The sequence below is a fragment of the Phoenix dactylifera genome, chromosome 5, assembly GCF_009389715.1.
Source record: "Phoenix dactylifera cultivar Barhee BC4 chromosome 5, palm_55x_up_171113_PBpolish2nd_filt_p, whole genome shotgun sequence".
Taxonomy (NCBI): Eukaryota; Viridiplantae; Streptophyta; class Magnoliopsida; order Arecales; family Arecaceae; genus Phoenix; species Phoenix dactylifera.
The window spans coordinates 300053-318520 of record NC_052396.1 but is presented as its reverse complement, the minus strand read 5'-3'; the positions used below and the strand labels follow the sequence as shown (position 1 = coordinate 318520).

The window sequence follows — 18468 nt, the reverse complement described above, 5'->3', positions numbered from 1 at the left end:
GATCGGGGGAGCGGCTGGGTGAAGGAGGGATCGAGGGAGTTGGGCCCCTTTTGGCCTCCGACGACGCTTTAAAGCGTCGTCGTCTCTAAGATCGGGGCAGCACCTGGGTGAAGGAGGGATCGGGGGAGTTGGGCCCCTTTTGGCCTCCGACGACACTTTAAAGCGTCGTCGTATCTTTTGGCCTCGTTTAAAGCGTCGTCGTCTCTAAATTTCACCCGACACTATCAAAAAGCGTCGTCGAGTTTCGACCCCCGCTCGAAATTCGCCGACGCTTTTTGATAGCGTCGGCGGAGAAGAGTCGGCAAAACAATAATTTTTTGTAGTGAAGTATCTTCATACTGAAAATCATATAATCAAATGCCAAACTAAATTTATCTATGTTAAACTTATGATGCTAATCTAGCGGTACAAATCAATTACATGTATATAAATATATAATGGTAATCCAAGTACAATAATTCTTATCTCTCACAATCCAAACCTCGTTTAGAAACTGAGGTGTCAAAACAGCTCTCCTGTCTTGCGAATGAGCACCAAATATATTATTAAAATTAAAAACCATAAATTGATATTCAACTACTCAATGTGGCAAAGGAATATATAAATAACTGGGCCCAACCCTCGCTGCTCAGCTGTCTTGCACATTCTTCTGTGAACTCTTCACTAGGCTCAGCAACAGAGAAGCACCCTGCACCACCAAGCAAGCATTACCAAAGCTTGGACACCACCAGCTAATGCAATGGCCTCCTTCTTCCCCGGTGTCGTCGGCTCTAGCCGCTCCGACCGGCAGACCTCCTGCCATCCTCGCCACCAAGGCTGCTGACGACAACAAGCCACCTCCGACGCCGTCACCGGCGGCGATGCCGCTCCCGACACCGGAGAAGCCAATGGAAAGCATCACCTGACCTCCGCCCCCGCCGCCGTGAGCGGCCACCCGCCGCCCACCAATGTTTCGACTACACTGGATATGGTCCCGATCGCTAACCTCCCGCGGCCGCTGACCATCACCGACCTCTTTCCGGTATCGTTGCACGGGTCCCAACTCCGCGTGGCCTACCAGGGCGTCCGGGGGCCTACAGCGAGGCGGCCGCTAGCAAGGCCTATCCCAACTGCGAGGCCATCCCCTTCGACCAGTTCGAGGTGGCCTTCCATCCGGTGGAGCTTTGGATCGCGAACCGCGCTGTCCTCCTCGTCAAGAGCTCCCTCAGCGGCAGCATCCACATCGTCGGCGAGGTCCAACGGAATTTCCGTCCACCACTGCCTCCTCGCCCTCTCGGGCGTCCGCAAGAAGCCTCGCCGTGATCGCCCACCAGTGCCGCTTCTTCTCCTCCTTTGGCCGCGGCCGCCTCATCGCCACCCCCTGCATCAGCCCCTTCGCGTAGCTCGGCACGATCGGGGAGTTGGAAGTTATTCTCCTACTCTCCCACGATCGGCCGACCGTGGTCGGCCTCAGCAGCGCTAATAGGCCTGGCCTCTTCAGGCTGGCCCATTAGCCTTAGCCTCAACTAATATTTCTGATATCACCATTGCACTGTTAGTACTTTTAATAATAAAATTAGCTTCACAAAAATCACCTCTATCCTATAAACAACTTATATTTCAATAAATTTTTTTTCCTCGGATACAGCAACAAAACACCTTTACAGGCTCAACAATCCGCCACCATCCTATATTTGAAGAAATAAACAACTTGTCATTAGATTGCAGAATACGACTTGGCTTTTTCACTTTAAATCAGTTGTTCCATCCAATATTATGATTCCTTAAGTGTGGAAAATGCTATAGGCCACCGTCCTTATTCTTGCAAATGACGCTGACACGGTGCTTCTTAATTCAACAAACCTCCCTTTCACCACATCAATCACACTCGTGAAAGTTTTTGCGACCTACCAATGCTCGTCGCATTACTCCTTAAATACAGAACCAGTTAAACTGCATGATCACTGTATTTTAGATTGGTCTTCATGAGATCATACTGAACTCCAATCGGGTCCAGCTTTTCAGGCATTCCATTGCACCGACCTTGCCTCATCAGAACTAAAATATCGACCATCTCTCGCGTTAAAAGAGAGAAGAAGAGCAAATTATGAATTTTGTGAGAGTAGTTGTTGTTCTCTTCGTCGTCTTGCTATTCTTGGTCATAAGTCTTTCATGACTCTAGACAAACTTTTTTGCTGCCACTTGAATGCCGAAAAGCACTGGTTGTCACAATGTGTCCATTTAAGTAAAAATAAAATAAAGAGTCTTCATGATTCTTGAGCTAACCTTCTTTGGACAAGAATGTTATGTGCCCACGCAAGTTTTTCGGAGACAGTACTGTTTACGTTGCACTGTCCTTTGGATGCTAATTTGTTAAAATGAACCTGAACTTGGACAAATATATACATGGCACATTGTTTCAGTATACGTCCATTAATTCAAACTTGGAATTGGTTAGTAATGCAAATATTCTAGATTGATTAATATAATAGCATTGTATTTCTCATATATAAATTATGAATCCACACTATTCCTATATAATCATGCCGCCTCCCATTGGCAAGACCTAACTACAGGAATAGTTAGGAAGCAAGTTGGGCAGCCGGGAAGGGCCATATCTTTTGCAGGAAAGAAGGATTCTCCTTCCTTTGCACGAATCCATCGTTGGATAATCCGTTGGTCGCCTTGATATCTGTGTAGCAGAAGAATGGAGTTCGGAGGTGCTTTGAGATTTATGCTGTGGATGATCCAACAATGAATCGTGCGAAGGAGGGGGAATCCTTCTTTTGTATGAAAGATGGTGAACTAGGTGGATTTAGGCACAAAATCTCTTATTACCTCGCATGATATGCAATTCTGGACTATACTGATCAAAGATAGACCTGACAACAAAAAATGAAGCCCAACATGACTATAAACTTTCAAACAAGTACATTCAGTTGGCTTGGGTTGGTTAATTCGGGTAGCATTATATCTTAATCAGATTTTTCTCAATTATTTACGCTTTAATTTAGGCTAGGTCTGAATAGGAGCATAGCATAGAAATGCTGAGTATATTTGGAAAAAAAAAAAAAAAAAACATAGACAACCTACCATACGAATTTATGTTATATGGTTTTATTCAAGCTCCAATCTGAACACAACCCTACTCAAAATAGATTGAATTTTCCAACCTAAGCTTGAACCAAGTTCAAAACTACATGTTGGTTTGAACAGAACAAGACTAGAGACAAGTTTGAGGGTATCCTTCTACAGTTGGTCAAATTGATTTGCTCGATTTATCTCAGATGGCGTGAGTGGGTTTTCCTTACTTTTTCTAAAGGATGATAGTTAAGATCTTGAATTGGAAACTGTTTAACCCATTTAAATTCTCTCAACTTGCTATAGATCGAGTTAAATTACTTGTTTAATAAAATAGTCAAGTTCAAAAAATCTAAATTTTTGATCCATTTAATGAACAGATCGAATTCGAATTAACATATTTTTAATCTATCATATATCCGATCCGATCCGTAACTTATCTGATTTGATCCGATCGCCACCCTACGTTGTGGACATGTTCCAAAAGGCTCCGTATGCATATAAATGGAATCTATAGTGTGCAAACACCACGTAGGTTAGCATCAAGCTGAGCCAACCTGCTTCCCCACATTTACCCTAAAAAAAGGCATTGTATTTATGATGATGACTCGAGATTCTTTCATTAAGGCATGATTTACTATCCTTTTTAAGCGAGAGAGATTGCTCATTATGTAACATATCTGACTTCAAAACAATACATTGAACGTCTCTACATTCATCGTAGGGGGCTCCAGAACGTGATACACCTTCCACATTATAATGGAGATTCTTCACGTGGTTTCAGCTACAATTATGACCTGGCTCATCTCTATGTCCTATCTAGTTCATATCCTTCTCAAATAACCCTTCCTAATATGAATTTTAAACATAAAATGGTTGAAGCCAACACAATCCTATTCTAGCTCCCTTTCCCATTATTTGTCGGATTGTGTTTAGTCCCACATGTGGAGATGATGACTCAACCCTGCTTGTCCCTATCCATCTCATTACATCCTTAATTATTGGTTCTAAAATTAAAGTAACCATAATTAACTCTATATATCTAGCCAAAATCTTCTTCAAAGACATCTCTCTCTCTCTCTCTCTCTCTCTCTCTCTCTCTCTCTCACACACACACACACACACACACACACACACACACACACACACACACACACACACACACACACACACACACACACACACACACGAGTGCCAACAAACTTAACATTTAAATCTCTTGAATTGTTTGACTAGTTGAAGCTGCCAACCCATATATATATTTGTTAAAATGGATAATTTATATATTACGAATATAAATACATCCAAAACGGCAAAACATATCCACGGCTTTCTTTCAATGCAGCGCTAGTGAATCGGACGAGACCAGCCCACTAATTCTCCCAACCGGCAACCATATCCTATAAATACTACTACTAATATTATTAACGTCATAAGTAATGACTCTTATCATCGGGCATGGTAATTATTACCAGTATAACAATTATGGGATTTATTAAAAGAGAAAGAAATATATAATAAGAGGGAAAGAGTTATTTTAGATTTCTAATAGTAATTTCAGTAAAAGGAGAATTGTATAAATTAGTGGGAATTCTTTTTTGATATATATAAATATACTAATATTACTTGTGTTTTAGATTTAGTAAGGTGGGGTGGGGAGAGGAGTGGGGGGCGAATAAAAAGGGCAACCGAATCTCGTGGATTCAGAGAGGTACGCCATGTATGCATTGCACCCAATGGACGCGTGCGCGTAGAGGTAACGGCCCTACACCGACTTCCACTTCCCTTTTTAGTTCTTCCCAGATTTAGACTTATTCGGAATGATATAATATATATGACCAAGAAAACTCCACCACCTCCACACCATCACCTCATCCTCCACGCCCCCCGTCTGATCCAACTGCAACTCCTCCTCTCCGTTTCCATCTCCTGGTCCTCCTCCTCCTCCTCCTCCTCCTACTCTCTCTCTCTCTCTCTATATATATATATATATATATTTCTTGTCTATCTACTTGCTCTTGTCTAGCTTTTAGTTTGTTTTTGCTCTTCCGGTTCTGTTTTGATGGCCGTGGAAGCGTCGCTTCCCCTGACCTGCAACGGGGGAGTGGAGTGGATGGAAGGTGGGTTGTTGCCTTCTGAGTGCTATCAGCCTTACCAGCAGCAACAGCAGCAGATGATGATGGGTTGGTTTTCTTCTCCTCCACCATCGATGACGGTTGCTTCGCCTTCCATTTCCCTCACCAATCGCTATCTTTCCATGGATGAGTCTTTGACCAACCTGTTGGAGATACAGAGGAACGAGATGGATCAGTACCTTCGCCTCCAGGTACGTTGATTCTTCTCTGAATAAAGTAGTGGTTTTATCACCATGAAAAGAAAAAAGAAAAGAAGATTTTTTTTTTTTTGATGAAATTTGGTGAAAGATGGGATTCTTTATTCGGTTTTGTTCTGTTTATGAAACAGAGCAACCGGCTGAGAGCGGCGCTCCACCTGCAGAGGAAGCAGCACATGGCCTCGCTTCTCCGGAGCCTCAAGTCGAAGGCCTCCTTCCTTCTGAGCCAGAAAGAAAGCGAGCTGACGAAAGCGCGGAAGCGAACGATGGAACTGGAAGCGTGCCTCAGGAGAGCAGAGGAGGAGAGGGAAACGTGGCGGAGGATCGCCAGGGAGAACGAGGCCTTGGCCATGTCTCTGAACCACACTCTGGATCAAGTCCGAGAACCCTGCTTCTCCTCCACCGGCGGCTTCTCGACGGAGGTGGAGGCCGTCGCCTCGTGCTCTGGCGACCCATTGGCGGTGGAAGAACCGAGGGCGGGCATGGGGATGGGGCTGTGCAAGGCGTGCGGGTCTCGAGAATTGCGCGTGCTGCTGCTTCCCTGCAGGCACCTCTGCGCGTGCGAGCGCTGCGAGGCCTTCCTCGATGCCTGTCCCCTCTGTGGTTCCGTGAAGGAACGCAGCGTTGAGGTCTTCTTAGTCTGAGGGCAGAGGAAAAATAAAACATGGAAACAGAGATAAACAGGATGGAAGAATACAGAGAGAGCCAGGGTGGAAGAAGAAAACGACAAGACTTCAGATTGAACGACGACACCATTTTGATGACATTAATTTCTTTCTTTCTGTCAGTGGTTTCTTCCGGTTGGAGGACTCCACTCTCTGCATGAATTAAGAGCGAAGGAAAGACGAAGTGAATGAACCTCTGTTTTTTTTTTTTTTTTACCATGTTAATTTTGAATGCCTATTCAATGTTTCCTTCCGTGGGGTTCCGTTAATCTGTCGTTGGCTTTTCTTGTTGTTTATTATTTCAATACATTTTATTTTTTTTTAATCTGCTGCTGTTTGAGTGATTGCTTCTTTGTGAGCAGTTTTGAGGTGTTCCACGTCTGGGTAGTTGGATTCAAAGCGGCAACTGGTGGAAGGTTTGAGAGAGCGAGAGACAGACAGAGACAGAGGAAGCACCGAGTGCCTCCTCTTTTTCTTTTTGTACGGGAGCAAGAACTTTGTGCCTTGCATGTAATCTCCTGGAAAGAAGCAGCCTTCGAAGACTTGTCACAGAGTCTTTTTTTTTTAAAAAAAAAAAAAAGAAAAATTACATAGGAAACCGTGTACCCCAACGCAGCGACCCCTCTACACCTACCAACTCCAAGGCAAAGATGAAGAAGATGGCAAGGTGCTTCCTTGTCTCCATAATTCTACTGTATCTAGGCACATGCATCGGATGGTTGACAGCTGCGGTCAAGAAATGGATGGTTATCAAAAGTGTATGACACGTGTAAAGTTATTTTATTTAGCAGCCGTCTATCTTCTGATATTGTAAAGGATTCGTGCTTATAGGTTTAGATTGATATTAGAGTTAGATTTAGGGATAGATTTATGTTTGTATGGGCCAGAGATTGGGTGGAGTGGGTTGGGAGAAGGCCCAGGATGATGGGGTCCCCGAGATGAGGTGGAACGAAGGAGAGGGTGAAGGGCGGAAAACATTTTGCTTCATTTGCCATTGCTGATATGGCATCCACAAACGGTGATGTGGTATTCTAGGAATAGCTTATGTCAACCAATTCTTTGTTATCCTCTATGTGTTGCACTAATTCTGGGAATAGCTGACTGTAAAGCGTAAATGGAGCGGTGATACATGAGAGTAAAATCCCCTCCATCCTACTGCAAACAAATAGAGGTGGTACCAGCCTATGTGCAGGGCTTACCACATCTGGTTGGATAGAAATGCCCAAAATTTTGAGGGCAGAAGGGTGCATCCGAAGAAAGTGGGGGACAGCTTATTTCACGCTGCTGAGGTTTCCAATACCACTGTTGCGGTATTGCCTGGGTTGGCTAGAGACATCAAGAGCTCCCATTCAGCTTATATAATGGCTAGGATGATTTTTGTTTTCTAGGAACCCCCACCATCTAGCTTTTTTAAGGTAAGCTTCGATGGCAGTGTCATGCAGGATGGAAGTAGAGAAGTAGGCTTTGTGATCAGGAACCATGACTCTAGGTTCGTAGCAGTCGGTGGCCGGCGCACCTTCGATGAGTCTTGTCAGAGTAGAGCTGAGAGCGGCATGGAAAGACATCACACATGCGAGGCGTGTATAGGGCACAGACAGCATATGTCTGAAAGACAACTCGACCACGATGATCGACTGGATTCAGAACCAGCACAACAGTGACGATCAACACCCTCTGCTTTGAGACATATACAGAAGTTCGAGGGGGCGGGGCTTGACGCTTTTCAGGCTACTTATGTCTTCCGAAAAGCAAATAGAGCCGCCAACTGGGTTACGTCCTTTGCTGCACATCACTTGGAAGAATTTCTTTTGGAGAGCCTTAAGGCTATTCCTCCTACTTTGCGTCAACTATTTTTTCCGGATTATTCTGGGTACACCCATGCTCGTCTTAGTCGTCTAGTGTGAGTCGCCAGTGTGTAAAAAAAAAAGAAGAAGAAGAAGAAGAAAAAAAAAAGGTAGGCCACATGCTCAAGGGGCACGCAATGGTGGGAAAGGAGTTTGTTGCGAATAGTAATTTCATGCTAGAGAATTCTATCCTTGTTTGGTGCTTGAGAGTTGTCAGTACGTAGCATTTCCTCTTGCTTGCACGTTTTGAACTCAACCCTATTTCTAAGTGTAACATATTATCTAACGGTTAAGTCAAAAATACAGATGTGATCGTGTTATGATTAGTTTGGGAAGACCTAAGCTCGAACATGACCTATCACCTAATTACCCAATTGGGTTAATGGATTGGATCATAATTATATTACGCCAAAATCGTAACCCAAACTAGATCTAATGAGACCACATTCGGGCCAAACCTGAATCGTATTTATTTAACTTGATAAATATGCTTTGAAATAGTGATACAACATGCTTTATCCGTCCACCTTTAATTTTAAGAAACAAACATGTAATTAGCAATGGCTGTTGTATAATTAATTGTCATGCTTAACAACAACTCACATGTGACCACCGGTCCATAATCTATGTAGAATAGGAAACACTATAGCACGGATCCATTAGGGTTGACCACAGGCTGATCGTGGTGTTTATGATTAAATTTGAATGGATTTGAACCCTTAGGCTAATAAGAACGTCAGAGCTTGAATGAAGGGAGTATATTAGAACCCATGCAGATGTGTGTTTAGTTCCACATCAATTATTCGCTGGGTAGATATTGGGTACTTATACAGGATCAAGAAACCCAAATAATATCTTCCGACTAATCATATTGGACGAGGTTCTAGGTTGTTGCACTTTATCTTTTTTTTAAATATAATAGAATATATATATATTTTTTGAGAGCTAGTACCAGTCGGAATTGGGATTAGGGTAGAATTGAATCCAGGTTACTGGTGACTAGATGGCACCCTCAGTCCATGTTATGGTATCGGTTTTACAGTGCAAGACAGCATTATTATCAAAATTATTGTGGAAGATAGTATCGCTGCTTTTCCTCTTTCTCTGCAACTATCATCAGGAGAGAGTAGAATATATGAATGATTAACTGAATGGAATGGAAATTTGAACAACAACGAAGTGCCCAATCTCTACAATAAAGTCCTTGACTGCTGCTGTTTGCCCTGAATGGAGAAGGGGGATGAGTTGTGCCTCATCATAAAAAGAAGAGATGTCACTTTTACTCGGAAAATATACCAACTTTGGGGTGACTTACCGTTCTTTGGTGTGACTTTTAGACAGCACAAATATCCTTCTGAACCAGCGAGTTTGGTGGGAAAAGCTAAGACTATTGTTAGTCACCTTCTCAAGACTTGTTAAGTTGTAACCATCTGTGTTCCCAATTGTGGAAGTTTGCTATTTCACCCTTCAAAATCCTTCAACTAACCGAGTTCCAGCATTCTGTATTCCATAACATACCATAATTATATTGTCATGACTCCAGTAATAGGCAGCCCCTGTAATCGTTCGATTGATGATTTGTATGCTCATCTATAAAAAAGATATTCCTGCTCAAGTTGTACCTCCCTTCTTCTAATAGCATGTCCAAGGATGAAGCCAATGGACAAATTAAACCATAGAGTCGCTAGGTCTAGTTTAGCTCAACAAAGTTTTCCTCGCCATTCTATGAAACCCTAAAATAAATACAACCACTCGCATCAGTCAGCAAAGTATTCCGAAACTAGCTTGGAAAATCAGAAGTCTCCTTATATGCTATATGCCATGTATGATGCCATAAATATGTTTTGTTACAAACAAATCTGATGATACCACACATACAGCATCTAGAAAATCCAAGTGCACCTTGACATAAGTAAAACCAGTGACCTATTTTTTTTTAAAAAAGAAAAAAGCGACCTGCTTAAACAATGTTCATCAGCCTGGCAGACCTAATCTTGTGGGCTATCCCAGGGCCCAGGCCCAAGCTCGATGAGCTAGCTATCTTGTTTCAAGACTCGGCTTGTTGACATAGATAAAAGTACATACACAAAGCTTTTTTTCTTTTCTTTTTAATCACCAAGCTGGTTACTTGCATGAGAAGAGCTTGAACTTCTGAGAGTTCTTGGAGGCTAAAGAGAGAGTTTCCACTTGCCTATCTTCCAAGAAAGGATAGTAAAAATGCATGAAAACTCTCATTTTGCTCCACTGGGTGCTGCCGAACAACCTTCAAAGTCTCGGATCATTTTGGAAGGGAAATAAAAGGAGCGAGGATGGGAACGAGTGTGTCCGGGGAGCTCCATTCGCTGTCCTCCGTCTCTTAGCTTTTCTAATCGGGAGTTTCCAATCTCTAACTCTAGATCCCAACCGGACAGCTCCGAAGGTACCGGCGTTCATGGTGTTCGGTGACTCGCTTGTGGATCCAGGCAGCAACAATGTGCTCGTGACCATCGCAAGGTGCAAGTTTCCACCCTGTGGGAAGGACTTCTTGGGGCACCAAGCCACCTACGCGCCGAAGCATTTTCCAACATATAGACCACCTATGACTAAAAAATTGCATATTTTTGAAGATTGATTTTTATAATGATCAAATCATCCCGAAATGAAAGGCAGAATCGAACCTGGCTTCTTCGACTAGAGAATCCAAATCATTAATTTTGTTTTAAGTAGTGTTTTGAACGCATGCAGATCAAAATTTAGACAAACTATCCGTGAGCTTATGGACAGTCTAGGAATTTATGAGGATCCGTGCGGGCATGTGTGTAGTCTCACATCGATTATTCGCTGGATAGATTTTAGGTATTTATACAGAATCAAGAAACTCAAATAATACCCTCCGGTTAGCCATTTTAGATGAGCTCCTGAGTTGTGACAGAATTATGATCGCATCCAACCATATAGATTTGCATTTTACGCCCAACTAGATTGCCTTGATATCAACTCAAATACACCTTGCTATATATCTACAACGTTGAAACGATAAACTTATATGTCGATCTACTACTTATTTTTCTAACACCTCTATTTCATTTTAACCAATAACCGCTTATCAATTAAAAAAACCTGTCAAGCAGTTAAAGATCTTTGCTTTTTTATGAATCATATTTCTGTAATTTCTTTACTCCTGATGAGAGCGATTAGGCCTTTGCCTAATCTTTTCTTTAAAAAATGGCCAAAAACTTTTGCTTTATTTGTACCCCAAGATAACCAATCCAAGCTTCCTCATTATGCCACCAGCCATAATGCTTAATCTCTCATACGAATTGTACCATTTGGGTGCCCGTAAGATCCTACAGGATGTCTCCCATCACATACAACTCTTGCAGGTTGAATTGAAAGAGAATGTGTGGCTCGTTACAGCCAAGCAGCTACCATGTTCAACTCTGAGCTATCAGTGGAGTTGCAAAGGCTTCATTACATGCTTCCAGGATCAATGATAATTTACGTTGATATATACAGACCTCTACTTGATATGATCTTTCGCCTCTTTGCTTACGGTAATTTGCTCAATTCAAGTATTTTTTCCATCCAGTATTCTATGTACACCTTCCACAGAAACCACAGGAGAATTTTTTTACTTTAATCCTCTAACTTTGAATTTATTATTTCATAGGATTCAAGGTGGTCCACAAGAGGCCATAATAGCATGCAACAGCTTGACCACGTCCGCATGTGAAAAAACGATTCTGAGTACGTATTTTGGGACAGCTTTCACCCCACGGAGAGCCTATCAAATTTTAGCGACACAAGTTGTGCAAAAAGGTACGGCCCACTCATACTCTGAAAATGGGAAACGCGTACTATAACATTTTATCTATTCACCTCTGAGAACCATGCAGCAACCAACATTTATTTGATGCATAAAGTGAAATGAGAATATGCTCATGTCAACCATGGTTGTCGTATAGAATTATGAACCATTCTATTAAAACACTAGCAGTGCCTGCACTGTTAGCACTTTGTTCTCATCAATCTAATGGATCGGCTTTCGTTAAATTCGGTGCATAGATTGATAAACTAATTCATAGTGATGGTTTGTAAGTGCATTGTTTGTGCAAGCCCATGCCTGTCGTAATTATTATATCCATTCTGAACTCCGTTTGATGTCAAGTAAATGGGACATTTATGCAACAACATTAGATAAATATTTATATCTAGGTGCTTATGTGAGCTATTACTCAGGCTACGTCGAGTCAATAATCTTTAAGTATATTGGTTCAGTGCCAACCTCCTAAAGTGGAGGTCATAGATTTGGTTCCCCGGGAGGCTGTATAAAGGGGTTTTTGATATATTTATTGTGCGCATTCTTGATGGGTATAGCTTGTGATGACACCATGGCGTATATATTCATACCTTAGGTCCAATATTATTTATCACGGGATCCGGCGACTGTAACTTGTATGGTGCCCTAGCAGGCAGAGTTAACCTCATCTTCCTGGGTGCGCGAGAAGGTCAAATCAAAACCAACAACATTTGCTGCATGGATTAATGGCTTTCCCTTTCTGTGGGACTGCTTTTATTTTAACAGCTAGCCTCATTGGTCCCTAGTGAAGACCCATTAATGCATACATGTGTTTAGTCTCACATTAATTATAAATCATATATTTTTAAATATTTACATAGAATTTAAGAATTCAATTAGCATCGTCTGATACCTTTTTTTAATAAAATTTTATATTGTTATAAATGGTGTTGTGGTTCAAATTTAGCTCTAGGATGATCACACACGAGGAGTCGGAGGAACTGTCGGTTGAGATGGAGAAAGGACGCCACCTCTCATGCACTGGCGTATTTGCATAAAGTCTCACTGGTCATTTCGATGAGGGCCCTCCGATGCTTAAATTAGTGTGGATTTTATATTGGTCAAAAAGTCCTCAGGTGTTACCTGATGGGGTTATTTATAGTCCCTGCATAGATGCCCAGATGGCGGAGATATGACCCGTCCTCATGATCATTGGAAGAGATGGCGCTGGCTAGGTGGCGCGCAGCCACAGCTTGCTTGAGGCACACGGTTTGAGCTGTCCCTGCGTGCGGTATGGGGCTAGCGCGTGCCGCAGGGTATGGCTTAGATAGCAAGGCGTAATCCTTTGTTGATATGTCTTAGCGTGGCCATCAAGCGAAGCATGGTGCGATGAGGTTGTCACAGGGCATAGCCGCAGCGTGTACTGAGCAAAATTAGCTCGGCCTTTGGCAGGGGCCAAGGTCAGCCTTGCCCGCTTGGTTGGATACTGAGGTCGGGCCAACATGGGGGCCACGATAAATATTCGATGAGGTCGACTTGGCGGATTCTGAGATCGACCTAGGCTATTAAACTTTGAGGTTTGCTCACCAGGGCGCCCCGAGTTTGGGCCGAGGTGCGTCGTCGTATGGGGCGCCTTGAACTTGGCCGGGGCGCATCATCGTATGGGGCACCCCGAGCTCGGGCCGGGGCGTATCGTCGTATAGGGTGCCTTGAGCTCAGCCGGGGCGGGTCGTCGTTGTAGACTTCAGAGGAAGTTGCTGCAGATCGTAGCAGCGGAGAGATCTGGCCGAGGTCGGCTTGGCCTTCTGTGAGGTTCGAGGTAGAACCGGCTCTTAGCGGGATCGAGGTCTAGCCTGGTCGGCGCTGAGATCTGCTTGACCGAAATGGAGTGGTTCTCTGTCCTAAACAGGACGATCCATTTTGCCTCCCATCAAATGGTATTAGAGCAAATGCGATGTATAGCCGATATAAACTAACAGATACCGTATGAGCCTGTTTACTTGGCTATAAAATAATCATAGTGTTTGTGGTTAAATTTGAATAGTTTCAAATCATTAAAACTAACACGGATACCGGATCTTAAAGAGGAAGTACATGCAAGAATCTTTATAGATATACATTTAATTTCATATGAGCTATCCAGCTGTTGAGAAAATTTTAAATGTTAGTACAAGACTAAAAAAATTTAAATAATATTTTTTAGCTTTTTTTTTTTTTGGAGTGAGAGTTTTCTCCTCATTTTTCATGGGGCAGCTGGGTCCTGGGACGAACTCGACAGCTTAATCATTGCAAACCGTTGAATTTATGGGCTGTATGATTAGATAGAAGATATAAAGGCTGATAAAGAAATTTAATGGGTAGTTGAAGAAAGAAGCTTACATCTTACGTTCGGAACTTGATGGACAAGTCTTGCCCTGGTAATTGATGGGACGAACTTAATGGGTGGTCATGCCCTGGTAATTGACACAGGCTGGTTGAGTCTAAACCTCAAGAAGGGGTGTTTGGAAAACACCTCGCCTCTGTGAACGCCTTCTGTCATGTCCTGGCTTAGAAGATTTCAGAGTACCACAGAATAAGTCTTCTTTTATGTTTGGACAGTCTCCCATTGCACATGATCGGGTAGTATCGTGATACCAGCAGACCAGAAAATGATTACTTTTTGGATACTCCCCCTTTTTTATTATCGTTTATTGTTGAAGGAAATTTTTTGATCATTTCCATAAGTGAAGTAGGATAAGAAGGTGTTGGTTGGCTAGTTCTCTGAGTACCCAAGGAACTGCCAATCCTTGTCATCCCAAAGTTGATCAATTATCGGAGGCCAATGGTTCCCCCCAAATAAGTTAAGATGAATTTCCTCTTTTAAATTTATCTCATCTCCAAACTAGGCTTAAAGAATGGCTCATTAAGAATTTACTGAGTGGGAGGATATCTTTTCTGAAGAACTTCATGAAATTGTTGCTGAAAAGAGTTTAATGAAATTTTATGCTACTAGATTTTGGTTTGTGCTATGAACTTGGATAGTTTTTGGTTGTAGAATAAAGTTTGGAAGTGCCATCCCTTGTATTGTTAGATAGAGAGGTCTACTCTACGAAATGGGAGAGTTTTAGCATTAAGTTGAAGAGATAAATATAAAAGAAAAAAAGGCGGAAATAAAATGTATTTTTAACATGAAAAATGGTAATTGGAGGGGATAAAAAGAAGTCTATTCCATATTATATAACTCTAGTCGGCTGAAATAGTAAAATAAAATTATACTATGCGGATCCACTTATATCCTATGTGGTGCATGTAAGCCCTTATTCCATCTCATTTTGCGTGTTTGGTAAGGAATGGGGCAACCAAACAAACCAATAGTCTATTTAAGAGCATTTAATGGATCACTGTGCCCTCATCAATTAGGATATAGTCTTTTATAATATATGTACCAGATTTTAAGTTAATGTTCTTACAAAATTTATTATTTCCTTTGGAGAGCGCTCTCTCTCTCTCTCTCTTCTTTTCTCCTCCCTCCAAGCCCGCTCGATCTCCCTTCCCACCTTGGATTCTTGGATCTTGTAAAATATTTCCTCCTATGTTTGCAAGTTTTGGCACCATTTAGGAGGGCAGCATATGAGAGCTCAATAATAAACATAAAATAAGAGAAATGATAATATAAATCCATGTTAGGTACTTAAGTCCAATTATGTGGAAAGGCAAAACAACAATCTTGAACCGGATGTCAACAGTCAACCCATCCTTATCCATAGAAGATGGGCCTTTGGGAACATATCAGCACTAATAATGAATGCATATAGGAATAATTTGCTCCCTTTATATCGATCAAATTTCTTACTCAATCAGGTCCAATCAATCATATATCAACTAATAGTCATGCATCCTGAAAGCTTCTCCTTAATTAATCAAGTTAATGTTAGAACTTTTTCTTTTGGTAGCTGACCCCATTATTTTGAATATAACAGGGACATGGCACATTGACCTTAATTAGCCCAAACAGCATCAATTCCTGAAACTCAAGTTATTTTCATTGCGTAATTGAAAGCCAGATCCAACAGTTGATGTTCACCTTCACTCCTAAATTTGCTAGCATCTGAAGAAGCTTCAACATCAACAACTTGACCGAGCAGAAAAGGGCAGAGATACATGCATGAGACAATATATTAGCACTTGTCAGTAGATAGTTTAAGAGTTTCTTATCTAATTACTGCAAGATATTTTTTAAAATGTATATTTTATTATGCAAGTTGGGCCATATCCCATACCACCAGTAGTTCTTCACCTTTGTTTTTAAAAGGTTTTGAATTTTAAGGTTTACTTGTTTTATTTTTCAATTTTTTTCTCAGAAGTTTTTTTTGATGTTTTTTTTTTCAAGTGTTTGGCTGACCAATTCACTTGTCATTTATTGGAAATAATCGGCGGATTAGCTCCAACAGCTATTTTCAAAATATCATAATTCTATTTTGATTTATCTTTATATTAGGATCTACTTGATATTGTTTGTATAGTCATATCAAGGTGCGGCTATTGTCATCCAACCATCAAAATAAGGAAGACTTCAAAATTTTAGTCATGATTATGGGTGGCCTATAAATCCTGAAAGAAAAACAAATAAGTAGTAGTCTTTCATTCGTTATTAGAAGAACCGCATGATCAACTTTGACATTTCAAATAAGAATGGGTGAAATGTATCTAATAGGATTAGTCTACCATATAAGTTCAGGAGAGAACTCTCTTAAAGTGTAAACAATAGCTCTACAGCGAACATGAAAGATGAAAAAAAGGCATTAAGTTGGAACTATGTTTCATCATATGATTTTTAGTTTTTTTTTTTTTGGAGGTAAAGCCACCCGGCATTTATTAAAAAAATAGAGTTTACAGAAACTATTTATAAAGAATTTGCGAGAAAGAAAAAAAAGCAATAAAAATCTTTTACAAAAGATAGCAGTCTATAAGCAGATCTGTTAAACTATTCAACAAGCTGAACAATCTTATAAGTAATTTGAAGGATCTCTGAATCTTCAATGTACAACCATACAAGCTCTGTATCTTGATGTGTACCAGCCTTCTTTGAAAAGATTGATCAGCGTCTCTCAACGTACGATACCAATATTGTGAGGTTATTTATAAGTTTGATATGAGAGTCAAGCAGCTGCTCTAAACACTAGAAGATGATTTTTAGTGTTACTATCGCAGACATGCTACATCAAACAATAGCAAGTAATTAGATGAGGTAATGAAAGCTGGATGGGGGTCCATTTGTCTAACATTTCAGTGAACAAGAATTAAACGTCAAATAACAGTCGCTACAACTGGCAGATGCCGATCATGCTCTTTCTTCTTCATAAAAAAGAAGCAGATGGATGTTATCATTTATGTTTGCTTGTCGTCTTCGATCTTCTTTTTGTATTTTTTTTGAAAGTATTAATGAGGAAGTTAGACTTCCTCTTCAATCATCCACCATTGAGTACTGGTGCTTGGAGTGTGAACTGGACTCAAGGGTCAGGGAATCTAAATCGTACACGAGCAACAAGTTTAGGGGCATTCCTAAAAGCCTAAACTCCATAGCTCTTAAAGTTCGAGGTCGATCTACAGAGATTAGCAACTCTGCTCATTATAGAACTGCAGGATACTCAACCAAGAGAGTTAATTACTATCTGCATGCGTGAACCAGCCCACGAAGAAAATTCTAATTCATGCGTTTTTCTCGTGGTGTTCGATCACAGCCCGTCATAAGCTGCACATCAGACGACAAGGAGCAGGCACTGGTATACGATCCCAGTGTCACATTTACTAAGGCCCCGTTTGGAGTAGTTTTTTGAGGGTCAAAAAGAATTTTCTGGCCCTCCAAAAGCACTTTTAGATGAAATAAGGATGTTTAGTAAAAATTTAGAAAAGCTTTTTTAGCTTTACAAAAAGTGAAAAATAACTTTTTAGGAGAAGCTCCATTTTGGAGCTTTCCGAAAAAGTACTTTTAGATCCTGTCGGAAAGCTATTTTTTTATCCAAAATACTCGTGATAAAATATAACAATTACACAAAATATCTCTTTAATAATTGTTTAACCAATTTTATCACCTAGCTAGAAAACTTTTTATATTATGAAAAATTAATTTATGCTAATAATTATAATATTTTATATCTTTATCATTATATTATATTATAAATATAATATTATATTACATTATATCATAATACATGGATATGTTATGTTAAATAATTTAATATTATATTAAATTATTATGCTATAGTATACAATATTATATTACTATATTATAATAATATTATATTGCATTATAGTAATATTATATTATATCATATATTTATGTATTAATATATATTATATTTTATTATGATTTATTGTATAATACTATGTAATGTTCTTTATAATCATTTTGTTATACTAAAAGTACTTTCTCAGCTTGTTTACTAAATACATGTTAAAGTTGCACAGCACATTAGAAATATAGTTACCAAGCAGTAAAAGAGCTTTTTATAAAAGCTCTACTTTAGAAAACTCTAATACTAAAAGCTCTACTTTTAAAAGTTCTACGGAGAGGCGGCTAAGCATCGAACCATGGAGAAGAGAGAGAAAAGGTGTTTGGATTGGTGTGAGTGCCGCGATACGATCAGATGGTGGTGCATGTGATTTGTGGGCCAGTGTTACAATTAGGTGCCTCTCTGTCAGACAACTACCCTCATTGATGCACGCCATTAATGAATGTTCTCTCCCCTCCCCACTTTGGAGAGTTATTCATGCCTTGCTTTACGGACCTTTGCATCGACTTCTCTGGCC

At 40.7% G+C, this 18468-nt stretch overlaps 1 protein-coding gene across 1 annotated transcript; it reads left to right on the top strand.

The window, feature by feature from the left end:
• The first annotated feature begins 4941 nt into the window (after nucleotides 1–4941).
• On the top strand, nucleotides 4942–6293 carry LOC103721153 (E3 ubiquitin-protein ligase BOI-like). Its single transcript, XM_008811227.4, has 2 exons — nucleotides 4942–5386; nucleotides 5524–6293. The coding sequence occupies exons 1-2, from the start codon at nucleotides 5123–5125 to the stop codon at nucleotides 6034–6036; spliced, it is 777 nt and encodes a 258-aa protein (XP_008809449.1). The 5' UTR covers nucleotides 4942–5122; the 3' UTR covers nucleotides 6037–6293.
• Nucleotides 6294–18468: the final 12175 nt, after the last annotated feature.